At 37.8% G+C, this 26,438-nt stretch overlaps 2 protein-coding genes and 1 long non-coding RNA gene across 3 annotated transcripts in view; all 3 read left to right on the forward strand.

Moving 5' to 3' along the window:
• The first annotated feature begins 3,830 nt into the window (after window positions 1-3,830).
• LOC136709029 (uncharacterized) lies at window positions 3,831-9,706 on the forward strand. Its single transcript, XM_066683997.1, has 7 exons — window positions 3,831-3,937; window positions 5,151-5,325; window positions 6,548-6,655; window positions 7,221-7,277; window positions 7,477-7,713; window positions 7,948-8,067; window positions 8,836-9,706. Exons 2-7 carry the CDS (start codon window positions 5,152-5,154, stop codon window positions 8,890-8,892), a joined length of 753 nt encoding a protein of 250 aa, XP_066540094.1. The 5' UTR covers window positions 3,831-3,937; window position 5,151; the 3' UTR covers window positions 8,893-9,706.
• A 6,493-nt stretch (window positions 9,707-16,199) lies between these two features.
• On the forward strand, window positions 16,200-22,243 carry LOC136664241 (uncharacterized). Its single transcript, XM_066641357.1, has 7 exons — window positions 16,200-16,335; window positions 17,270-17,444; window positions 18,427-18,534; window positions 19,121-19,177; window positions 19,377-19,601; window positions 19,837-19,956; window positions 21,381-22,243. Exons 2-7 carry the CDS (start codon window positions 17,271-17,273, stop codon window positions 21,435-21,437), a joined length of 741 nt encoding a protein of 246 aa, XP_066497454.1. The 5' UTR covers window positions 16,200-16,335; window position 17,270; the 3' UTR covers window positions 21,438-22,243.
• A 2,656-nt stretch (window positions 22,244-24,899) lies between these two features.
• LOC136696486 (uncharacterized) overlaps window positions 24,900-26,438 on the forward strand; it is a 67,018-nt gene continuing 65,479 nt past the window's right edge. Inside the window, exons 1-2 of the long non-coding RNA XR_010802620.1 lie at window positions 24,900-25,016; window positions 26,250-26,424. This is a non-coding gene — a long non-coding RNA (uncharacterized lncRNA). The remainder of the gene's footprint in view (window positions 25,017-26,249; window positions 26,425-26,438) is intronic.

Below are 26,438 nucleotides of genomic sequence, written 5' to 3' on the forward strand. Positions count from 1 at the left end.
TTCAACAATACAATGCTGTATCAGTGGTTATTGTTTATATGGTTTCTTTGTTTTTTTTTTGTTGTTTTTTTTCCAGTTTTCAGTGTCTCTAAAAATAATAGAAACAAGGCAGACAGTTAAATCATTTTTAATTGAGCTCTTAATTGATAAATAATTACATTAGCTCTTTTTTTCTCTTCCTTCTTTCCTACATTCTTTTTTTTTTTACTGTTCATTGCAATTTGTTTTCAGAGCTTTATAAGGTAATATGTCCCTCGTGTGTCTTTTTCTAATGGTTGAATATTCATAACTTACAAAAATACAATCACAACAGCGCCGCCCTCTGGTTATATGACTATTGAAACGGCAGCCCGCCTTGTGTCGGAAAAGCTGCAATAATTCCTTATACTGCGGCGCCATCTTGTGGTTGTAACGCTTTATAAAAGGCTGTCGTTTATGGGCTGTAGATAGTTAAGGGAAAAAAAGCGCTTCGTTGACAGGAATTAAGCCTCTTTTGTGGCAAAGCAGCCAGGTCAATTTAAGTTGACAGAAACTATTAGAGAAAATGAAGTGGAAAAAGTGGATAAAAGACTATTGTTAAGTGATATTTTAGAAAGAAAGTGTCAAACCTTCTATCATTTAAAATCAACATATAGTGGATAGATACATGCAGGGTGTTGTGTGACAAAATATTCCCTAAATAATTTTTTACCTTTAATTTATCCCATATTTCTGGTTGTACATATTGCATATTAAGAAAAATTCAGGTTTTTGGTTGTTTTGATAGTAAAGAATGGTTTTTGGATCTATAGAACAGACAGTGTTCACCATGACCTCTGAACCCAAAAGCAAATGGACACTGATTTTCCAGCTTCTCAGGGCCTTATGCTGCAGTCCGGTCAGCTCCGCCTCTCAGAGCCTGAAGCAGCAGCTGGGCAAAATGAACACGGCTCTGGGGGTAGGACACTACAGGTACCCTGCACTGTGGACATCACGTTTATGCATACTTTTTTTCTTTATTGTGTATCCTCCACAGTTAGACTTCGATATCAATAACACAAAGCGTCACTGAGGCAAAGCACAACTCTCAAGAAGCAACAGCACCTCCTTGTGGCAGGTTTTCAGCCTGTTTAACCAGAGCGAGAGAGAGAGGTATTTAGTTAGTGAGGAAGTTGGTTACATACCTGGACTATGAGGTGCTATGTTTTATCTACTTTAAGTTATAAATAAGAAAAGCATCTGTTTTGTTTCAGAGACTATGGTCCTTCAAAATAAGAGTCATTCTTCTGCTATCATATGCACATGTTTACAAAGTGACACTTTTGTCCAAATTCTTAATGCACCGACCAATTTGCACTAGACCTATGAGGCTAATGGAAGTTTATTTACAGAAAGCAAAAAGGCTGGGCAATGACAATATTTATAATTACTGCGATAAATCATTGAAAAGTCATACATTTTGTACTTGTTTTAAAATAGATTCTGATTGCCAGATAATAATAAGTGCTGTGAGTTGTATGATGACCAATATTTAAGTTTTAGTTCTAATATATTTTCCCATAGACCCTAGCGATTATGCGTGGACTGATTAATGAGAAGGTTGGGTGCAACTACAGAGTGGACTTAACCGACAGAGCTGACATTGTATGGCAGTTGTGATAAGCTATTTCATCATTGATCAAATCGAATGACTTCAAAATTGTATTCACAATTCTTTTACATTTATTTTAGCAGTTTAATATATTTTAATAAGTGTCTTTTCAGTGTATATCCATGTACAGTTTCATCACTTATAAACATTATTACATTATTTACGTGATAATTAATTATAGATAGTGAGGACACAGTCAACCTGATAATGAACTTTTATCACACAGTTAATCCTAATCTTTTGGACTGCTGCATTTGAGAATATTTTTACAATACAATTTAAAAAATGAAATTTACAAATAATCAACACCTTCAAATTTGTTCTGTTTGATGATCCATGGCAAAATTTAATCCCTTATTAAATCACCCAAAATGTCAAGACTGACGGTGCCGGGTGCACTTGCTAAAACCCAGTGACTTTATTGAAACACAAGATAACCAAACAGAAAGAGACTAGCATAACAGAATACTTAAACAAAGAAAGACTTGGACAGAAGGACAATACATGGAGTGAACTAAACTGAGATACAGATACAGACAAACCTGGACAAGAAGAACTAAACAGACAACCTAGACAGAAAGCTAAAGCAGACTAAACTTAAACACAGAAATAAACAGAGTAAACTTGGACACGGGGCTAAACAGAGAAAAGACACAAACAGACATGAGACAAGAGAGATACAAAGACTGACTTGGTGGGCATGAGAAACAGACCAGAGAGCACAAAATGAAGGTGGAATGACCAACAAACAGGAAGTGACACAAAGGAACTTAAATACACAACTCAGACAAGGGACACCTGGAACAGATAACAAAGGGGCAGGATTACAAATAACACTGAGGAGGACACTGACAAGGAGGAGGAACAAAGGCAGGACAGGGGCGGAGAAATGAACAATAACAGAGCCATGTGCTGAGTGAGCACATGGTGGGGAAAACTGACGCAGGACAATGGCGTGACACAAAACATGTCCTTAATTTAGTTTTTGAGTGATGATGCTGCATTATTAGATCTTAATCTAATTTCTCTATTTTATGCGCAGTTAAGTTTATAGAAGTCGGCCCCATGTTTCACAGTCCGTTTCTGGTGAGTTGTAATTTGCATTTAAAGAATGAGTTTGTAATGATAGATTAGAGTAAACGTTAAATGGTTTATTATTGGTGCCAAAGCATTACTTTTAACTTCCTTCCCAGTATGTTTTGCTGTACTGTGTACTACTCTTAATTTGTTTAATAAGATACAACTTTTAGGATATGTTTAGTAAAGACTAGTTAAAGAGGTGTTAAGAAAATAACAATCTCTGGTGAATCTCGTGCTGCAGTGGCTCTACTCAGAACCGCATTGTGACAGAAATACTTACAAACCGGATTCCAAAAAAGATGGGACACTAAACAAATTGTGAATAAAAACTGAATGGGACAAGGCCATTTGTTACCACTGTGTTGCATCCCCCCCTTCTTCTTACAACATTCAACACATATCCGAGGACAGAGGAGACCAGTTTCTCAAGTTTAGAAATAGGAATGCCATTCCCATTCATGTCTAATACAGGCCTCTAACTGTTCAATCGTCTTGGACCTTCTTTGACAGATTTTACATTCACAGAGACTTTTATTCTGGAAAACAAACTAATACAAATATTACCAACAACTATCAGAGATATAATAATGAGTATAAGCCTGATATAAAATTATTAAATGCTGAAAATGTTGACACTGTGCTGGATTAAAATGATTTACTGATCTAATTTATAAAGAATAACAAAAGAACTTGTGAATGGAAAAGTGCTACAATGTGGCCTTTTGTCTAAAATATCTCTTTAATCACTGGTGGTCCGCCAAGAAAACACAGTGCAAAACACCAGTGGACCTCCAAATTTGCCCTCTGTGGACCAGTCGTGGTCCGTTGTCTCCTTGCTATCAGGGGAGGTCTCAGTAATGGTTAGAATGGTTTAAAGTTTAAAGTAACACTTTAATCCTTAAAATATTCGTCATATGCTTAACATGATTCTATTTACTGAAGTAAAAATAAACTGCAAGTCCAACTACAACCTGCATTACTGTCTGCTTCTACTAAGCTTTTGTGGTTTCTCTGACATTTATCTGTAAACCACCCCCTTGTGGTTATAACGCTGTATTAATTTTAATGCCACAGCGCCCCTTGTGGTAGTAAGCAGTCAGCAAAATTATGGGCTGTTGGGTGTTAACAAAAAAAACGAAAGTGTAACTGGAGAAGTCGGGTGTAAATTTCCCAAACGCGAGGTTATAAGGAAGCAGCCATCGAGACATAAACTGGTCACAGAATAAGGTGAGTGGTGAGAAATTCTTCATTATTAGTAATAAATAACAATGTAAATATATGAAAAAGTTGGGACAGATGAGGACGGGACCATTTCGGTTGTTATGGTTGATGTGTTATATACAAGCAATAAAGAAGTGATATTTGTTGTAAAGCCCATAACAAAACATGTTTTTAATTGCTATCCCGGTAAACAAGGAACGTCCCTGGACGTTCAAAATAAAGTTCAAAAGTAGTCTGTCCGTCAAGGACATATTTAAAACGTCAATGGACGTCCAAAATCCATCTTACTAAGTTAAGGGGTGACAAATCGATAACGTCAGTAGACGTCCAAAACGCGTTTTATACAAGTAGTTTATTTCGGGACCAATTAATAACGTCAATGGACGTCCAAAATACGTCTAATAGTCGTCTTTTCAATGTCTGTGTTTGGACGTCTTTTCAACTTTCATTTTCAAGCTTAAGAGAACTTTGATTAGACGGCAGTCATTACTTTATTTCAACGTTGAATCAACGGCTAATTGTTTACTGGGATAGATCTTTCTGTTTGATACAAATAAAAAAACATGAAAAGCAATAAAAACCTGCATTTTTGCACCAATAAACGTGTTCTTGTTCTCAGAGTGAGCTTTTATTTAATTTTGGTTTCGAACAATGTGAAATGTGATGAACTTTTATTTATGAATTGGGTTTAATGGATTAAGGGAGCAGAAAAATTAACGAGTATAATACAAATGGACGATTAGTTGACTGAAAATCACCACGGTGACAATCAATCACGGTGTTGCTGAAGTGTGAACTGTTTGAAAAAACCCCACAACACTGTAATAAAAACAATTCTCTGTTCAGTAGGGAACCCTGCTTGTGTTCAAGGATAAGTGTTTCCTGAAACAGCCGTTTCTACCAGTTATTCCAGCTGTTCATGTTTTAACATGCTAAGCTAGTGTTACACCACGTACACCACGTTGTCTAAAGGAAGTGCTGTAAAGATACCTGTTTAAAATACTGGTCTCTGTGTGAACCAGCGTTAACAGAGAGATATATGTGCGAAAACCCCCCACCCCTACACACTCTGACTCAGACTTTACCATTAACAATAACACAAGCAACCTCTGAAAGTTAAAGATTTAGTTGAAGAATAGTCTACACATTTATTTGAAAAGCAGAAAATGCTAATCACTTTTTTACAGTGTGTTGTACTATTGTGCTTGCTCTTCTTTAGGATGTCAGTGACGGTTGCTAAATCTGAGGGGGTGACTGTGCTCACCGTAACCTCTGACCCCAAAAGCAAGTGCCCACTGATGTGCCAGATTCTCGGAACCTTGTGCTGCAGCCCGTTTTGTTCTGTGTCTCAGACATTGAAGCAGAAGCTGGGCAACATTTACACAGCTCTGGGGGTAGGACTCAACATTTATTCCACACAAGGGACTTTTCTTGCTGTCACTGGGTAATTCATCCCAGGGAGGTTAAAATAAAACTCTATATAGCAGGACTCCAACACCCCTGTCATGGTGCACACCAAGGCACTGAAGCATGGAGCAAATGCTAAGATGGTTTATTACAAAATAAAGACTAAACACTGGGAAAACAAGGACAGGAATCTAAATGTAACCCTAAAGTAGAAAAGAAAAACCTAGACTAAGAACATATTATAAGCGAGAAATCAGAACGTAAACCAAACACTTTCAACGACTCACCAGATCAGGAACAAAGACAGAGGTTTAAATACATAGGACACTAACTCCACACACCTGTGAATTTTCAGTCACCAAGCAATGGACAATGCACAGGTGTGGGGCGGGACTAGTACAGAGGGGTGGAAGCGACAAAGCAGAACAAAAGCACATGGACAGGGAGTAAAAACAAACAAACAAATAAAGGGCCCAAGGAACAGGGGCTGAATTAGACAGCCCCCTACATCCCTAATATGATTAAGACTGTAAGACTCTTTGAATGACTGTCCCGTAAATACCATAAGAAGCAGTTCCCCAGCGTCTGTCAGCATTGCTCCTAAGGTTTGTGTATGTTTTTCTGTTTTTGGGATCATTTTGACCCAAAAATTAAGTGATAAACCTCCAAAGGTGTAATCAACAACTAATATCAGTCCAATTGCCATAATATCACAGTCTGATTAAATACAAGGTTTGATGATAGACAAAAAGGTTCTAGTTGCTGGAACACAGCTGACACTTGGATATTGATATGACAACCACAGAGACAGCACTGATTGGCTGAGTGAAATGTTAGCTGTCTGGAAAATTGTGTTTATTGTTGTAGATATCATTCTACACACTCTACATGTGTTCACGTTAATTGTCCAAATAAATCAATCAAACACATCACACTCAGACGCACACACGCCTTTATTCACATGATGTACATCACGACTTGCACAGTATGTATATTTTTCTGTACACATCCTCAATGTTTAAAATCTATGTTTTTTTTTGTGCATTGTGCATGTGGGTGTCTATAAGTGAAATTGTGATAGAGTGTATATAGATACCTTCACCCAAAGAAATTCTTCATACAGATTATATTTGCCAAATATTAATTATAATAATTATATAATCACCTGAGTATAAAATTTGTAATATCTTGACATGTTTTTCCACGTAGACTGCACAGATTTTCTATGGGTTGATGAACCTGGCCGTCGGGGCTGTCTACAATCTCATCAGAATATATGGGGTGCTTTATGATGGTGCCTTTTGGCTCGGGGGAGTGGTAAGAGTGAACTGCTTCAAACATTAATCTGAAATTTAAAATGCCTTTAGTGCATTTATAACATCATATACAGGGTGGGCCATTTATATGGAACACCTTACAACATGGCGGCCATTTTGAAGTCGGCCCAATAAGTTTGATGTGTCACATGATCCTCTTCCCATTGAAAAAAACAAAAGTTGGATCCAAATTGGAATTTCACAAGAAAAACAATGGTGTGCTTATTAAGGTGTATCCATGTAAATGGCCCACCTTCTACATCTATAATATTTGTATTATATTCATTTTGTATAAAATTACCACATTTTATTACTTTAACCCAATCAGAGCAAGTTCTTGGTTATTTTATTCCTAATGACACTACATTTATTTATCTATCTATATATCTATAGAATTATGTGGTTCTGGACAATCCTGTTCCTATCAGATTTCAGACATTCATGTTCCCTATGTAATATTCATAAGTTATAAGTCATACAATCTTTTTTTTTTTTTTTTAACAAACTGCATTAGAATACATTTCTAAACCTGATGAATGACCGTTTTCTCTCTCTTTATTTACAAGTTTATTGCAATTGGCATCATTTGCGTCGTCACGAAAAGGTTTTTCAGCCAATGCCTGGTGAGCCCTTCTTTTCTTTTAAAGGATGTTTTAAATGCTAATGTTAAATGTTTAATATTAAAGCCGAAGCATTCATACAGCTTCATGCTGCATTCATTGCTATTCACCATTTGGTCAGTACGTATTTAAAGACATGTAATTATATAATGTGCATAAACTCCATCCTGTTTATATAAGTCTGTGTATATCTCTTTCACAGGTCACCATGATGCTCCTGTTGAATCTTGCCAGTGCTGCGCTGTCCATTACTGCTGTTGTTCTCTATGCAATGGAGATTTATGATATTCCGTATAGTTATTATTACAACTGCGATTGGTTTAATGACCGATATGGTTATGGATATGGCTATGGATATGGCTTTTACCCCACAACAGCCCCTTCAGATCTGAAGCAGAAAGTGATGGAGAACTGTGAGGACGACATGTACAGACAGAAGGTATTTTATTTAGACACTACACTACAAAATCATTTTGTCTTTACTTTACTTTACTTTAAAGATGCTTCAGTTTTTTTAACCCAGATTTTTTTATCCCAATCTCCCATATAGCCAATAATTCTCTGGCTAATGATGATTATAAATATGTAATTAGTCCTGTAATTATTGTAGCAAGATGACAATTTGTACTCACACCAAAACTGCATTGCCTAAAAAATGGTCTTCTCCAATTAGGTGCTGAGAGGAGGAATGGACATCATGATGATCTTCTTCGGTGTAATCCTTCTCTGCCTCACCATCAGCTCATGTGTTTTGAGTCTGAAGGCTCTGTGCAAGAAGAAAGGAGATAAAATGGTATAAACGTCTATGATCTGACAGAAAATCACTGTTAATCCAAATATATTTAATCAGCCACAGTGTCACACTTTTAGTGTGAGTTTCCCTTCCTTAGTTTTGCATTGGAGCTACAAGGTTAAATGAAACCCATGCAGACACAGAGAGAACACACCACACTCTAACAGACAGTCACCCGGAGGAAACCCACACAGACACAGGAAGAACACACCACACTCCTCACAGACAGTCACCTGGAGGAAACCCATGCAGACACAGGGAGAACACACCACACTCCTCACAGACAGTCACCCGGAGGAAACCCACGCAGACACAGGGAGAACACACCACACTCCTCACAGACAGTCACCCGGAGGAAACCCACGCAGACACAGGGAGAACACACCACACTCCTCACAGACAGTCACCCGGAGGAAACCCACACAGACACAGGGAGAACACACCAAACTCCTCACAGACAGTCACCCGGAGCAGGAATCGAACCTACAACCTCCAGGTCCCTGGAGCTGTGTGACTGTGCCACCGTGCCGCCCCACTCACTAACAGACGTGTGTATGTGGTTTCTGAAATTGTATCAAAACATTGGTAACCACAAGCTCAAAGTCTACATTTTTTCTATGTTCTGAACAAACATTGGGTGAAATTGTCTAAAAGTCATTGTAGTCAGTGTCATTAGAAAGGCACAGAGAGCTCAGTGTGAAGGTTGTGATCTGTTCTTAGAAGTAAATTCGTTTAAACATGAGGTGTGTTTTGGTTTATTTTTTACAGGATCCGGAAATCTACAAGCCCCTCGTGGAGGAAGACCTTTCCAGTCCTGAGTGTTAGAAACACTGAGGATCCCAACTGACAACATATATCCAGAGCTGACAACATTTCCCTTTATTCTCTTAATATCCTCTTATCCTCTTTTATTACACATTGGAATAATCAAAGCATGTTAATGTTACTATTATACATTCAGTAGCATTATTCTGGACCGAGTAACTGCTTTCACACTGTGCTTAATGTTTAGTTGTAAACATTCATTCATTATCTGTAAGCTCTTATCCAATTCAGGGTCGCAGTGTGTCCAGAGCCTACCTGGAATCATTGGGCGCAAGGCGGGAATACACCCTGGAGGGGGCGCCAGTCCTTCCCAGGGCAACACAGACACACACACACTTTCACTCACACACTCACACCTACGGACACTTTTGAGTCGCCAATCCACCTACCAACGTGTGTTTTTGGACTGTGGGAGGAAACCGGAGCACCTGGAGGAAACCCACACGGACACAGAGAGAACACACCAACACCTCACAGGCAGTCACCCGGAGCGGGAATCGAACCCACAACGTCTAGGTCCCTGGAGCTGTGTAACTGCGATACTACCTGCTGCGCCACCGTGCCGCCCAGTTGTAAACATGTAGACTTGATTCTAAAAGATTCCTTTGTGATATCTTATTCCTGCAGCTAGAAGACAAACCCCAAGGACTTGGGTAGTTTGTATTAGACTTCCTTATACTCATAGTGCTATGGTAGAAAACGTTTACTGTTGCATTCATATTCTTGTTGAATTAATATTTTTTACAATAAATAGTTCAGCAATACAATGCTGTATCAGTGGTTATTGTTTATATGTTTTTTTTTTTTCAGTTTTCAGTGCCTCTAAAAATAAAAAAGTCCCTTAAATCATTTTTAATTGAGCTCTTAATTGATAAACAATTACATTAGCTCTTTTTTTCTCTTGCTTCTTTCCTACATTCTTTTTTTTTTGTACTGTTCATTGCAATTTGTTTTCAGAGCTTTATAAGGTCATATGTCCCTCGTGTGTCTTTTTCTAATGGTTGAATATTCATAACTTACAAAAATACAATCACAACAGCGCCGCCCTGTGGCTATATGACTATTGAAACGGCAGCCCGCCTTGTGTCGGGAAAGCAGCAATAATTCCTTATACTGCGGCGACATTTTGTGGTTGTAACACTGTATAAAAGGCTGTCGTTTATGGGCTGTAGATAGTTAAGAAAAAAAAGCGCTTCGTTGACAGGAATGAATCCTCTTGTGAGAAAGCAGCCAGGTCAATTGAAGTTGACAGAAACTATTAGAGAAAATGAAGTGGAAAAAGTGGATAAAAGACAATTGTTACGTGATATTTTAGAAAGAAAGTGTCAAACCTTCTATCATTTAAAATCAACAAATAGTGGATAGATACATGCAGGGTGTTGTGTGACAAAATATTCCCTAAATAATTTTCCCCCCTTAATTTATCCCATATTTCTGGTTGTACATATTGCATACAAAAATTCAGATTAACAAAAATTCAGGTTTTTGGTTGTTTTGTGGTTGTTTTGATAGTAAACAATGGTTTTTGGATCTATAGAACAGAGGGCGTGACAGTGTTCACCATGACCTCTGAACCCAAAAGCAAATGGACAATGATTTTCCGGCTTCTCAGGGCCTTATGCTGCAGTCCGGTCTGCTCCGTCTCTCACACCCTGAAACAGCAGCTGGGCAAAATTAACACGGCTCTGGGGGTAGGACACTACAGGTACCCTGCACTGTGGATATCACCTTTATTCTTGCTTTGTTTCTTTATTGTGTATCCTCCACAGTGAGACTTAGATATCGATAACACACAGCGTCACTGAGGCAAAGCACAACTCTCAAGAAGCAACAGCACCTCCTTGTGGCAGGTTTTCAGCCTGTTTAACCAGAGCGAGAGAGAGAGGTATTTAGTTCGGTAGGAAGTTAGATACATACCTGGTCTTTGAGGTGCTTTGTTTTATCTACTTTAAGTTGTAAATGTAAGAAAAGCATCTGTTTTGTTTCAGAGACTTTGGTCCTTCAAAATAGGAGTCCTTCTTCTGCTATCATATACACATGTTCACAAAGTGACACTTTTGTCCATTAGCAGTTTTTAATGCACCAACCAATTTGCACTAGACCTATGAGGCTAATGGAAGTTTATTTACAGAAAGCAAAATGGCTTGGCGATGACAATATTTATAATTACTGCGATAAATCATTGAAAAGTCATACATTTTGTACTTGTTTAAAAATAGATTCTGATTGCCAGATAAGAACAAGTGCTGTGAGTTGTATGATATCCAATATTTAAGTTTTAGTTCTAATTAGTATGATAGTGACATAATTATACAAAAGTAGTTTTGTAGAGAGCCGCATCTATGTCGTAATTTATTTTCCCATAGTTCCTACCGATTATGTGTGGACTGATTGTAGTTACGCCCAACCTCCTCATTAGAGTGGACTTAACCAACAGAGCTGACATTGTACAGCAGCTGTGGTAAGGTTTTTTTATCATTTCAAATGGAAATTGTGGTCAAATAATTAAATCAAATGACTAAACAAAGAATTGTGAATACAATTTTGAAAATTAATTTGAGCAATTTAAAAATATATATTTTAATGTGTCTTTTCAGTGTATATCCATGTCCAGTTTCATCACTTCTGAATACATTATAACATTATTTACATGATGATTAATTATAGACATATATTATTGACAAATTATATTTGATAATCCATGGCAAAATTTAATCCCTTATTAAATCACCCAAAATGTCAGGACTGAGCGGACTGACTGAGGCGGACGTACTTGCTAAAACAGTGACTTTATTGAAACACAAGATAACCAAACAAAGAGACTAACATAACTGACAGAATACTTACACAAAAAAAGACTGAGACAGAGAGACTTGGACAGATGGACAATACATAGAGTGAACTAAACTGAGATACAGATACAAACAAACCTGGGCAGAGATAACTAAACAGACAGAGAGAACTAGAAACATAGACAGATACCTGGACAAGGAGAACTAAACAGACAACCTAGACAGAAAGCTAAAGCAGACTAAACTTAAACAGAAATAAACAGAGTAAACTTGGACACAGGACTAAACAGAGAAAAGACACAAACAGACATAAGACAAGAGAGATACAAAGACTGACAATGTTGGGCATGAGAAACAGACAAGACAGATCAGAGAGCACAAAACGAAGGTGGAATGACCAACAAACAGGAAGTGACACAAAGGAACTTAAATACACAACACAGACAAGGGACACCTGGAACAGATAATGAAGGGGCAGGATTACAAATAACACTGACGAGGACACTGACAAGGAGGAGGAACAAAGGCAGGACAAGGGCGGAGACATGAACAATAACAAACAGAGCCATGTGCTGAGTGAGCACATGGCGGGGAAAACTGACGCAGGACAATGGCGTGACACAAAACATGTCCTCAATTTAGTTTTTGAGTGATGATGCTGCATTATTAGATCTTAATCTAATTTCTCTATTTTATGCACAGTTAAGTTTACAGCAGTTGGCCCCATGTTTCACAGTCCGTTTCTGGTGAGTTGTCATTTGCATTTAAAGAATGAGTTTGTAACGATAGATTAGAGTAAACGTTAAATGGTTTATTATCGGTGCCAAAGCATTACTTTTAACTTGCTTCCCAGTATGTTTTGCTGTACTGTGTACTACTCTTCATTTGTTTAATAAGATACAACTTTTAGGATATGTTTAGTAAAGACTAGTTAAAGAGGTGTTAAGAAAATAACAATAAAATCATTGGCAAATGTGAAATATACAAAAGATCAATTTAACCTCAGATTTTCTTCACACTGTTACAAGTATCATATCCTGTTCTTTTTCTGGTCCTCTGGTTAAAATGAGAAAAAAAGGTTCAGGTAAACAAAAGCAAACTTTTCTTCAAATTAATGTTGATCTCTACTATTTCTTCAGCTTTGCGTCACACTGTGGTGAATCTCGTGCTGCGGTGGCTCTACTCAGAACCGCATTGTGACAGAAAAACTCAGTAGCGGTATTAACATGGAAAGGCATCGGCATCTTACGTTCGCGTGACACTGGCACATGCCAGTAACATCGGCACCTTACGTACGGGTGACAGTGGCATCTATTTTTTTTTTTGGTGACAGTGGCATGTGCCAATGGCATCTATTTTTTTTTTTTTGGTGACAGTGGCATGTGCCAATGGCATCGATTTTTTTTTGGGTGACAGTGTCATGTGCCAATGGCATCGATTTTTTTTTGGTGACAGTGTCATGTGCCAATGGCATCAATTTTTATTTATTTATTTTTTTTTTTTTTTGACAGTGGCATATGCCTCTGTTTTGCGCAAATGCCGATGACATTGACATCCGTTTTATGACACTGACATATACTCCACTTCATTGTTGAACATCTGCCAGTAGACTAAGTTTAGCTAGCATTTGGATGTTTAAACTAGCTATATATTTAACTAGCACACGTATGCTACTAGCATGTAAACGGACCAAACAAGTGACATGCTACAAACATAGCATCCCTTATTCGCACACAGTCCATTGTCTCTGTGTTCATGGACAATTGAACTAAAAGTTCTTCACAGTTAGGGGTATAGGACGCTCCTCAAAACCACCACCAATTATTATTTATATTATTTTATACAGGTAATGTTAAATGCCGTGTAGTATCATGTTCACTGGTTATCAGTAATATATGGGAAATACATTTTATACTGCTAATATACAATAGAATGCTGTATAGGAATGCTATTAAAAGTGGCAGAGGACTATACGATAAGGTTTAGTGTGCCTACGTTCTGGTGCTGCAAGTCTCTGACATGTTAACATTGATACCTTAATTCTATCCTGTATTTATTTTGCTTTTTAGGACACACATTTAAAACACTTGATGGTCTGTTTCATGACATCCAGGCTCACAGTACTTGTCCATTCTGTAGAAAGTGTGATGAGTGCACCCAGGACCACATCTCTAAAAAACATCTCAAGTATTCTGTTTTTTTTTAAAGATGCTAGCAATAGTAAGCAGTCTGTTTCTAATCTGAATTTCTATGTTAATAATGGTATATTTATTTTGATAAATGCTGAGGAAATACTAATGGCCAAAATGTTCCTTTGTGATCAGTGTGATTGACTTATTATTGAGATTAAAAACTTAAAAAATGATGTGCTGTTTATGATCTGTTGTTTTTGTAGACTTTTGATGACTTGTACAGCTAAACTAAATGTTCAGTAGTAATTACATAATGTTGAATTCTTTTTTCTGTCAGATCTTTTCACAGTGCCATGTTTTTGTGGACAAGTTAAAGACTTAAAAAGAAGTCATTAAATAAATACATGGGCTTTATTGTAAAAGAGAAATTTAGGGGAAATCTGGATTATATGTCAGTAGAATTGGATGTCAGCACATATTATGAGCCTTCATCAGAAAGTCATACATTGTCTTGGTTGAAACGTCAGCTTTCAAGAATCTGACATGCAGTGTTGTACAAGGCTATTAGAGCTTCACGTGCCATAAAGACATTTTAATTAATCTAGTAGTCCAGTAGTAATGTTGCTTGGCAGCATTGTGGTATGTGGACATCTTGAAAGTGGTGAGTTTGAGGAGTGTCGTATACCCCTTACTGGGAAGAACTTGTAGTTCACTTGTCCATGAACACAGTGACATGACTATGTTTGTAGCATGTCACTTGTTTGGTCCGTTTACATGCTAGTAGCATACGTGTGCTACCCAGTAAACAATTAGCCGTTGATTCGACGTTGAAATAACGTAATGACTGCCATCAACGTTCTCTTAAGGTTGAAAATGAACGTTGAAAAGACGACCAAACACAGACATTGAAAAAACGACTATTAGACGTATTTTGGACGTCCATTGACGTTATTAATTGGTCCCGAAAAAAATTACTTGTATAAAACGCGTTTTGGACGTCCACTGACATTATCGATAGGTCACCACTTAACTAACTTATTAAGATGGATTTTGGACATCCATTGACTTTTAAAATATGTGTTTGACGGACAGACTACTTTTAAACCTATTTTGAACGTCCAGGGACGTTCCTTGTTTACTGAGTAGTTAAATATATAGCTAGTTTAAACATCCAAATGCTAGCTAAACTTACTGGCAGATGTTCAACAATGAAGTGGAGTATATGCCAGTCTCATAAAATGGATGTCAATGTCATCGGCATATGCCACTGTCAAAAAAAAAAAATAAATAAATCGATGCCACTGTCACCTGTACGTAAGGTGCCGATGTCACTGGCATGTGCCAGCGCGTCACGCGAACGTAAGATGTCGATGCCTTTCCATGTTAATACTGCCTCTCGAAAAACTTACAAACCGAATTCCAAAAAAGTTGGGACACTAAACAATTTGTGAATAAAAACTGAATGCAATGATGTGGAGGTGCCAACATCTAATATTTTATTCAGAATGGAACACAAATCACAGATCAAGGGTTTAAACTGAGAGAATGTATCATTTTAAGGGAAAAATATGTTGTTCAAAATTTCATGGCATCAACAAATCCCAAAAAAGTTGGGACAAGGCCATTTTTTACCACTGTGTGGCATCCGCCCTTCTTCTTACAACACTCAACAGACATTTGGGGACAGAGGAGACCAGTTTCTCAAGTTTAGAAATAGGAATGCTCTCCCATTCATGTCTAATACAGGCCTTTGACAGGCCTTTTATTTGACAGATTTTACATTTAGAGAGACTTTTATTCTGGAAAACAAACTAATACAAATATTACCAACAACTATCAGAGATATAATAATGAGTATAAGCCTGATATAAAATTATTAAATGCTGAAAATGTTGACACTGTGCTGGATTAGAGTGATTTACTGATCTAATTTTTAAAGAATAACAAAAGAACCTAATGAAGAAAAAAGTAGATGTGAATGGAAAAGTGCTAAAATGTGGCCTTTTGTCTAAAATATCTCTTTAATCACTGGTGGTCCGCCAAGAAAACACAGTGCAAAACACCAGTGGACCTCCAAATTTGCCCTCTGTGGACCAGTCGTGGTCCGCTGTCTCCTTGCTATCAGGGGAGGTCTCAGTAATGGTTAGAATGGTATAATATGATTTCTTTGGTTAAGTTTAAAGTAACACTTTAATCCTTAAAATGTTCTTCATATGCTTAACATGATTCTATTTACTGAAGTAAAAATAAAGTCCAATTACAACCTGCATTACTGTCTGCTTCTACTAAGCTTTTGTGGTTTATCTGACATTTATCTGTAAAGCACCCCCTTGTGGTTATAACGCTGTATTAATTTTAATGCCACAGCGCCCCTTGTGGTAGTAAGCAGTCAGCAAAATTATGGGCTGTTGGATGTTAATAAGAACAATGAAAGTGTAACTGGAGAACTCAGGTGTAAATTTCCAAACACGAGGTTATAAGGAAGCAGCCATCGAGACATAAACTGGTCACAGAATAAGGTGAGTGGTGAGAAAATCTTCATTATTAGTAATAAATAAAAATGTAAATATATGAAAAAGTTGGGAAAGATGAGGACGGGACCATTTCGGTTTTTATGATTGATGTGTTATATACAAGCAAGAAAGAAGTGATATTTGTTGTGAAGCCCATAACAAAACCTTTTTAATTGCTATAGGTCTTTGTTTGATACATTTAAAAAAACATGAAAAGCATTAAAAATCTGCAATTTTGTACCTTAAATGTGTTCTTGCTCTCAGAGTGAGCTTTTAAAAAGCCTTTATTGTTCATATTTCTGGCTTTTAATTTGAAAATATAGAATTGTATATACAACTCCAAACATACATTATTGGTTTATTTAGTGCTTTTATTTAAAAACATTTTGGTTTCGAACAATGTGAAATGTGATGAACTTTTATTTATGAAATTGGGTTTAATGGATTTAGGGAGCAGAAAAATTAACGAGTATAATAATGGATGATTAGTTGACTGAAAATCACCAGTAAACCAACGGTGTTGCTGAAGTGTGAACTGTTTAAAAAACCCCACAACACTAATAAAATAATTCTCTGTTCAGTAGGGAACCCTGCTTGTGTTCAAGGATAAGTGTTTCCTGAAACAGCTGTTTCTACCAGTTAATCCAGCTTGGCTTGTTTTAACATGCGTTAGTGTACACCACGTGGTCTAAAGGAAATGCTGTAAAGATACCTGTTTAAAATACTGGTCTCTGTGTGAACCAGCGTTAACAGAGAGATATATGTGCGAAAAAACCCCACCCCCACACACTCTGACTCAGACTTTACCATTAACAATAACACAAGCAACCTCTGAAGGTTAAAGATTTAGTTGAAGAATAGTTTACACATTTATTTGAAAAGCAGAAAATGCTAATCACTTTTTACAGTGTGTTGTACTATTGTGCTTGCTCTTCTTTAGGATGTCAGTGACGGTTGCTAAATCTGAGGGGGTGACTGTGCTCACCGTGACCTCTGACCCCGAAAGCAAGTGCCCACTGATGTGCCAGCTTCTCGGAACCTTGTGCTGCAGCTCGTTTTGTTCTGTGTCTCAGACATTGAAGCAGAAGCTGGGCAACATTTACACAGCTCTGGGGGTAGGACTCAACATTTATTCCACACAAGGGACTTTTCTTGCTGTCACTGGGTAATTCATCCCAGGGAGGTTAAAATTAAACTCTATATAGCAGGACACCCACACCCCTGTCATGGTGCACACCAAGGCACTGAAGCATGGAGCAAATGCTAAGATGGTTTATTACAAAATAAAGACTAAACACTGGGAAAACAAGGACAGGAATCTAAATGTAACCCTAAAGTAGAAAAGAAAAACCTAGACTAAGAACATATTATAAGCGAGAAATCAGAACGTAAACCAAACACTTTCAACGACTCACCAGATCAGGAACAAAGACAGAGGTTTAAATACATGAGGACACTAACTCCACACATCTGTCAATTGTCAGTCACCAAGCAATGGACAATGTGCAGGTGTGGGGTGGGATTAGTACAGAGGGGTGGAAGCGAAAAAGCAAAACAAAAGCACATGGACAGGGAGTAAAAACAAACAAACAAATAAAGGGCCCAAGGAACAGGGGCTGAATTAGACAGCCCCCTACATCCCTAATATGATGAAGACTGTAAGACTCTTTGAATGACTGTCCCGTAAATTCCATAAGAAGCAGTTCCCCAGCGTCTGTCAGCATTGCTCCTAAGGTTTGTGTATGTTTTTCTGTTTTTGGGATCATTTTGACCCAAAAATTAAGTGATAAACCTCCAAAGGTGTAATCAACAACTAATATCAGTCCAATTGCCATGATATCACAGTTTGATTACATACAAAGTTTGATGATAGACAAAAAGGTTCTAGATGCTGGAACACAGCTGACACTTGGATATTGATATAACAACCACAGAGACAGCACTGATTGACTGAGTGAGTGAAATGTTAGCTGTCTGGAAAATTGTGTTTATTGTTGTAGATATCGTTCTACAAATATTCTACAAATATTAATTATAATAATTATATAATCACCTGAGTATAAAATTTGTAATGTCTTGACATGTTTTTCCACGTAGACTGCACAGATTTTCTATGGGTTGATGAACCTGGCCGTCGGGGCTGTCTACAATATCATCAGAATATATAGTTTGCTTAATGATGGTGCCTTTTGGCTCGGGGGAGTGGTAAGAGTGAACTGCTTCAAACATTAATCTGAAATTTAAAATGCCTTTAGTGCATTTATAACATCATATACAGGGTGGGCCATTTATATGGAACACCTTACAACATGGCGGCCATTTTGAAGTCGGCCCAATAAGTTTGATGTGCCACATGACCCTTTTCCCATTGAAAAAAAACAAAAGTTGGATCCAAAATGGAATTTCACAAGAAAAACAATGGTGTGCTTATTAAGGTGTATCCATATAAATGGCCCACCCTCTACATCTATAATGTTTGTATTATATTCATGTTAGTCCACTTTGGTCCAAATATTTTGTATAAAATTACCACATTTTATTACTTTAACCCAATCAGAGCAAGTTCTTGGTTATTTTATTCCTAATGACACTACATTTATTTATCTATCTATATATCTATAGAATTATGTGGTTCTGGACAATCCTGTTCCTATCAGATTTCAGACATTCATGTTCCCTATGTAATATTCATAAGTTATAAGTCATACAATCTTTTTTTTTTAACAGACTGCATTAGAATACATTTCTAAACCTGATGAATGACCGTTTTCTCTTTCTCTTTATTTACAAGTTTATTGCAATTGGCATCATTTGCGTCGTCACGAAAAGGTTTTTCAGCCAATGCCTGGTGAGCCCTGCTTTTCTTTTAAAGGATGTTTTAAATGCTAATGTTAAATGTTTAATATTAAAGCCGAAGTATTCATACAGCTTCATGCTGCATTCATTGCTATTCACCATTTGGTCAGTACGTATTTAAAGAGATGTAATTATCTAATGTGCATAACCTCCATCCTGTTTATATAAGTCTGTGTATATCTCTTTCACAGGTCACCATGATGCTCTTGTTGAATCTTGCCAGTGCTGCGCTGTCCATTACTGCTGTTGTTCTCTATGCAATTGAGATGTATGTTATGCCGTATAGTTATCATTACAGCTGTGATGGGTTTAATGACCGATATGATTATGGATATGGCGTTTACCCCACAACACCCCCTTCAGATCTGAAGAAGAAAATGATGGAGAACTGTGAGGACAACATGTACAGACAGAAGGTATTTTATTTAGACACTACACTACAAAATCATTTTGTCTTTACTTTACTTTACTTTAAAGATGCTTCAGTTTTTATAACCCAGATATTTTTATCCCAATCTCCCATATAGCCAATAACTCTCTGGCTAATGATGATTATAAATATGTAATTAGTCCTGTAATTATTGTAGCAAGATGACAATTTGTACTCACACCAAAACTGCATTGCCTAAAAAACTTGTCTTCTCCATTTAGGTGCTGAGAGGAGGAATGGACATCATGATGATCTTCTTGGGTGTAATCCTTCTCTGCCTCACCATCAGCTCATGTGTTTTGAGTCTGAAGGCTCTGTGCAAGAAGAAAGGAGATAAAATGGTATAAACGTCTATGATTTGACAGAAAATCACCATTAATCCAAATATATTTAATCAGCCACAGGGTCACACTTTTAGTGTGAGTTTCCCTTCCTTAGTTTTGCATTGGAGCTACAAGGTTAAAAATATGGATGTGGTAATATATAATCAATGTGTAATACATGTATCTCAGTAAGTGCTGGTGCTAAATTAAAAGCCAGAGTCAAATTTGTCAGACACTTTACACACAGATTTGAATTCTAAATTAGTCAAACTTCATTTAATACAAAGCAGAAGCAGACAAATCTTATCCACTCAATAATCTCCATGCCTTAAATTACAGAATTCACACACTGCTTTAAACTCTATCCAGGTGTTAAGCACTTACTAACATTCATTCATTCATTCATTCATTCATTATCTGTAACCGCTTATCCAGTTCAGGGTCATGGTGGGGCCAGAGCCTACCTGGAATCATTGGGCACAAGGCGGGAATACATCCTGGAGGGGGCGCCAGTCCTTCACAGGGCAACACACACTCACAAAAACACATTCACTCACATACTCACACCTATGGATACTTTTGAGTCTCCAATCCACCTACCAACGTGTGTTTTTGGACCGTGGGAGGAAACCGGAGCACCCGGAGGAAACCAACGCGAACACAGGGAGAACACACCACACTCCTAACAGACAGTCACCCGGAGGAAACCCACGCAGACACAGGGAGAACACACCACACTCCTCACAGACAGTCACCCGGAGGAAACCCAGGCGGACACAGGGAGAACACACCACACTCCTCACAGACAGTCACCCGGAGGAAACCCACGCGGACACAGGGAGAACACACCACACTCCTCACAGACAGTCACCCGGAGGAAACCCACGCGGACACAGGGAGAACACACCACACTCCTCACAGACAGTCACCCGGAGGAAACCCATGTGGACACAGGGAGAACACACCACCCTCCTCACAGACAGTCACCCGGAGGAAACCCATGTGGACACAGGGAGAACACACAACACTCCTCACAGACAGTCACCCGGAGGAAACCCACGCAGACACAGGAAGAACAAACCACACTCCTCACAGACAGTCACCCGGAGGAAACCCACGCAGATACAGGGAGAACATACCACACTCCTCAGAATCGAACCTACAACCTCCAGGTCCCTGGAGCTGTGTGACTGCGCCACCGTGCCGCCCCACTCACTAAAAGACGTGTGTATGTGGTTTCTGACATTGTATCAAAACATTTGTAACCACAAGCTCAAAATCTATAATTTTTCTATGTTCTGAACAAACATTGGGTGAAATTGTCTAAAAGTCATTGTAGTCAATGTCATTAGAAAGGCACAGAGAGCTGTGTGGAAGTTGTGATCTGTTCTTAGATGTAAATCCGTTCAAACATGAGGTGTGTTTTGGTTTATTTTTTACAGGATCCGGAAATCCACAAGCCCCTCGTGGAGGAAGACCTTTCCAGTCCTGAGTGTTAGAAACACTGAGGATCCCAACTGACAACATATATCTAGAGTTCTGTTTAACATTTCCCTTTACTCTCTTAATATCCTCTTATCCTCTTTTATTACACATTGGAATAATCAAAGTATGTTAATGTTACTATTATACATTCAGTAGCATTATTCTGGACCGAGTAACTGCTTTCACACTGTGCTTTATGTTTAGTTCATTTATTTATTCATTCATTCATTATCTGTAAGCGCTTATCCAATTCAGGGTCGCAGTGTGTCCAGAGCCTACCTGGAATCATTGGGCGCAAGGCGGGAATACACCCTGGAGGGGGCGCCAGCCCTTCACAGGGCAACACAGACACACACACACATTCACTCACACACTCACACCTACGGACACTTTTGAGTCGCCAATCCACCTACCAACGTGTGTTTTTGGACTGTGGGAGGAAACCGGAGCACCTGGAGGAAACCCACGCGGACACAGGGAGAACACACCAAACTCCTCACAGACAGTCACCCGGAGGAAACCCACACGGACACAGGGAGAACACACCAAACTCCTCACAGGCAGTCACCCGGAGCGGGAATCGAACCCACAACCTCCAGGTCCCTGGAGCTGTGTAACTGCGAAACTACCTCCTGTGCCACTGTACCGCCTAGTTGTAAACATGTAGACTTGATTCTAAAAGATTCCTTTGTGATATCTTATTCCTGCAGCTAGAAGACAAACCCCAAGGACTTGTGTAGTTTGTATTAGACTTCCTTATACCAATAGTGCTATGATAGAAAACGGTTACTGTTGCATTCATATTCTTGTTGAATTAATATTTTTTACAATAAATAGTTCAGCAATACAATGCTGTATCAGTGGTTATTGTTTATATGGTTTCTTTGTTTTTTGTCTTTTTCAGTGCCTCTAAAAATAATAGAAACAAGGCAGCCCCTTAAATCATACATTTTTAATTGAGCTCTTAATTGATAAATAATTATATTAGCTCTTTTTCTCTTCCTTCTTTCCTACATTCTTTTTTTTTTATACTGTTCATTGCAATTTGTTTTCAGAGCTTTATAAGGTAATATGTCCCTCGTGTGTTTTTTTCTAATGGTTGAATATTCATAACTTACAAAAATACAATCACAACAGCAGTCACACCTGATAATGAACTTTTATCGCACAGTTAATCCTAATCTTGTTTTGGACTGCTGTATTTCAGAATATTTTTACAATTTAAAAAATGAAATTTACAAATAATCAACACCTTCAAATTTTCTTCTGTTTGATGATCCATGGCAAAATTTAATCCCTTATTAAATCACCCAAAATGTCAAGACTGACAGTGATGGGTGCACTTGCTAAAACACACTTTATTGAAACACAAGATAACCAAACAAAGAGACTAGCATAACAAAAAAAAAATACTTAAACAAAGAAACACTTGGACAGAACGACAATACATGGAGTGAACTAAACAGATACAGATACAAACAAACCTGGACTGAGATAACTAAACAGACAACCTAGACAGAAAGCTAAAGCAGACTAAACTTAAACACAAAAATAAAGACACAAACAGACATGAGACAAGAGAGATACAAAGACTGACAATGTTGGGCATGAGAAACAGACAAGACAGACCAGCAAGCACAAAACAAAGGTGGAATGCCTAACAAACAGGAAGTTACACAAAGGAACTTAAATACACAACACAGACAAGGGACACCTGGAACAGATAACGAAGGGGCAGGATTACAAATAACACTGAGGAGGACACTGACAAGGAGGAGGAACAAAGGCAGGACAGGGGCGGAGAAATGAACAATAACAGAGCCATGTGCTGAGTGAGCACATGGTGGGGAAAACTGACGCAGGACAATGGCGTGACACAAAACATGTCCTTAATTTAGTTTTTGAGTGATGATGATGCATTATTAGATCTTAATCTAATTTCTCTATTTTATGCACAGTTAAGTTTATAGCAGTCGGCCCCATGTTTCACAGTCCGTTTCTGATGAGTAGTAATTTGCATTTAAAGAATGAGTTTGTAACGATAGATTAGAGTAAACGTTAAATGGTTTATTATCGGTGCCAAAGCATTACTTTTAACTTGCTTCCCAGTATGTTTTGCTGTACTGTGTACTACTCCTCATTTGTTTAATAAGATACAACTTTTAGGATATGTTTAGTAAAGACTAGTTAAAGAGGTGTTAAGAAAATAACAATAAAATCATTGGCAAATGTGAAATATACAAAAGATCAATTTAACCTCAGATTTTCTTCACACTGTTACAAGTATCATATCCTGTTCTGGTTCTGGTCCTCTGGTTAAAATGAGAAAAAAAGGTTCAGGTAAACAAAAGCAAACTTTTCTTCAAATTAATGTTGATCTCTACTCTTTCTTCAGCTTTGCGTCACACTGTGGTGAATCTCGTGCTGCGGTGGCTCTACTCAGAACCGCATTGTGACAGAAAAACTTACAAACCGGATTCCAAAAAAGTTGGGACACTAAACAAATTGTGAATAAAAACTGAATGCAATGATGTGGAGGTGCCAACATCTAATATTTTATTCAGAATAGAACACAAATCACAGATCAAAAGTTTAAACTGAGAGAATGTATCATTTTAAGTGAAAAATATGTTGTTTCAAAATTTCATGGCGTCAACAAATCCCAAAAAAGTTGGGACAAGGACATTTTTTACCACTGTGTGGCATCCGCCCTTCTTCTTACAACACTCAACAGACGTTTGGGGACAGAGGAGACCAGTTTCTCAAGTTTAGAAATAGGAATGCTCTCCCATTCATGTCTAATACAGGCCTTTTCTTTGACAGATTTTACATTTAGAGAGACTTTTATTCTGGAAAACAATCTAATACAAATATTACCAACAACTATCAGAGATATAATAATGAGTATAAGCCTGATATAAAATGATTAAATGCTGAAAATGTTGACACTGTGCTGGATTAAAATGATTTACTAATCTAATTTATAAAGAATAACAAAAGAACCTAATGAAGAAAAAAGTAGATGTGAATGGAAAAGTGCTACAGTGTGGCATTTTGTCTAAAATATCTCTTTAATCACTGGTGGTCCGCCAAGAAAACACAGTGCAAAACACCAGTGGACCTCCAAATTTGCCCTCTGTGGACCAGTCGTGGTTCGCTGTCTCCTTGCTATCAGGGGAGCTCTCAGTAATGGTTAGAATGGTATAATATGATTTATTTTGGTTAAGTTTAAAGTAACACTTTAATCCTTAAAATGTTCTTCATATGCTTAACATGATTCTATTTACTGAAGTAAAAATAAAGTCCAACTACAACCTGCATTACTGTCTGTTTCTGCTAATAAAGTACATGAACTTAAGACTCGCTTTTGTGGTTTCTCTGACATTTATCTGTAAAGCACCCTCTTGTGGTTATAACGCTGTATTAATTTTAATGCCACAGCGCCCCTTGTGGTAGTAAGCAGTCAGCAAAATTATGGGCTGTTGGGTGTTAATAAGAACAATGAAAGTGTAACGGGAGAACTCAGGTGTACATTTCCAAACGCGAGGTTATAAGGAAGCAGCCATCGAGACATAAACTGGTCACAGAATAAGGTGAGTGGTGAGAAAAACATTATTAGTAAAAAAATGTAATTATATGATAAAGCTGGGACAGATGAGGACGGGACCATTTCGGTTGTTATGATTGATGTGTTATATACAAGCAAGAAAGAAGTGATATTTGTTGTGAAGCCCATAGCAAAACATGTTTTTTAATTGCTATCCCGGTAAACAAGGAAAGTCCCTGACCGTTCAAAATAAGTCTAAAAGTAGTCTGTCCGTCAATGACATATTTTAAACGTCAATGGACGTCCAAAATCCATCTTAATAAGTTGCCTAAGTGGTGACCAATCGATAACGTCAGTGGACGTCCAAAATACGTCTAATAGTCGTCTTTTCAATGTCTGTGTTTGGACGTCTTTTCAACTTCCATTTTCAACCTTAAGAGAACTTTGATTAGACGGCAGTCATTACATTATTTCAACGTTGAATCAACGGCTAATTGTTTACTGGGATAGGTCTTTCTGTTTGATACAAATAAAAAACATGAAAACAATATAAATCTGCATTTTTGCACCAATAAACGTGTTCTTGTTGTCAGAGTGAGCTTTTAAAAAGCCTTTATTGTTCATTTTTCCGGCTTTTAATTTGAAAATATAGAGCTGTATATACAACTCCAAACATACATTATTTGTTTATTTAGTGCTTTTATTTAAAAACATTTTGGTTTCGAACAATGTGAAATGTTATGAACTTTTATTTATGAAATTGGGTTTAATGGATTAAGGGAGCAGAAAAATTAACGAGTATAATAATGGACGATTAGTTGACTGAAAATCACCAGTAAACCAATGGTGTTGCTGAAGTGTGAACTGTTTAAAAAACCACAACACTGTAATAAAAATAGTTCTCTGTTCAGTAGGGAACCCTGTTTGTGTTCAAGGATAAGTGTTTCCCGAAACAGCTGTTTCTACCAGTTATTCCAGCTGTGCTTGTTTTAACATGCTAAGCTAGTGTTAGTGTACACCACGTTGTCTAAAGGAAATGCTGTAAAGATACCTGTTTAAAATACTGGTCTCTGTGTAAACCAGCGTTAACAGAGAGATATATGTGCGATAACCCCCCACCCCCAGACACACTGACTCAGACTTTACCATTAACAATAACACAAGCAACCTCTGAAGGTTAAAGATTTAGTTGAAGAATAGTTTACACATTTATTTGAAAAGCAGAAAATGCTATCACTTTTTTACAGTGTGCTGTACTATTGTGCTTGCTCTTCTTTAGGATGTCAGTGACGGTTGCTAAATCTGAGGGGGTGACTGTGCTCACCGTAACCTCTGACCCCAAAAGCAAGTGCCCACTGATTTGCCAGCTTCTCGGGACCTTGTGCTGCAGCTCGTTTTGTTCTGTGTCTCAGACATTGAAGCAGAAGCTGGGCAACATTTACACAGCTCTGGGGGTAGGACTCAACAT

The sequence above is a fragment of the Hoplias malabaricus genome, chromosome 1 (genome assembly GCF_029633855.1).
Source record: "Hoplias malabaricus isolate fHopMal1 chromosome 1, fHopMal1.hap1, whole genome shotgun sequence".
NCBI classification, from domain to species: domain Eukaryota; kingdom Metazoa; phylum Chordata; class Actinopteri; order Characiformes; family Erythrinidae; genus Hoplias; species Hoplias malabaricus.

What these genes read in the sequence shown, in the direction of transcription:
- LOC136709029 (XM_066683997.1), top strand. Translation starts at nt 5,152, where the DNA reads ATGTCAGTGACGGTTGCTAAATCTGAGGGGGTGACTGTGCTCACCGTA. An exon ending in GGTTTTTCAGCCAATGCCTG is followed by an intron (nt 7,278 to 7,476) that starts GTGAGCCCTTCT and finishes TCTCTTTCACAG; the next exon opens with GTCACCATGATGCTCCTGTT. An exon ending in ACGACATGTACAGACAGAAG is followed by an intron (nt 7,714 to 7,947) that starts GTATTTTATTTA and finishes TTCTCCAATTAG; the next exon opens with GTGCTGAGAGGAGGAATGGA.
- LOC136664241 (XM_066641357.1), top strand. Translation starts at nt 17,271, where the DNA reads ATGTCAGTGACGGTTGCTAAATCTGAGGGGGTGACTGTGCTCACCGTG. An exon ending in ACATTTACACAGCTCTGGGG is followed by an intron (nt 17,445 to 18,426) that starts GTAGGACTCAAC and finishes TTTTCCACGTAG; the next exon opens with ACTGCACAGATTTTCTATGG. An exon ending in ACAACATGTACAGACAGAAG is followed by an intron (nt 19,602 to 19,836) that starts GTATTTTATTTA and finishes TTCTCCATTTAG; the next exon opens with GTGCTGAGAGGAGGAATGGA.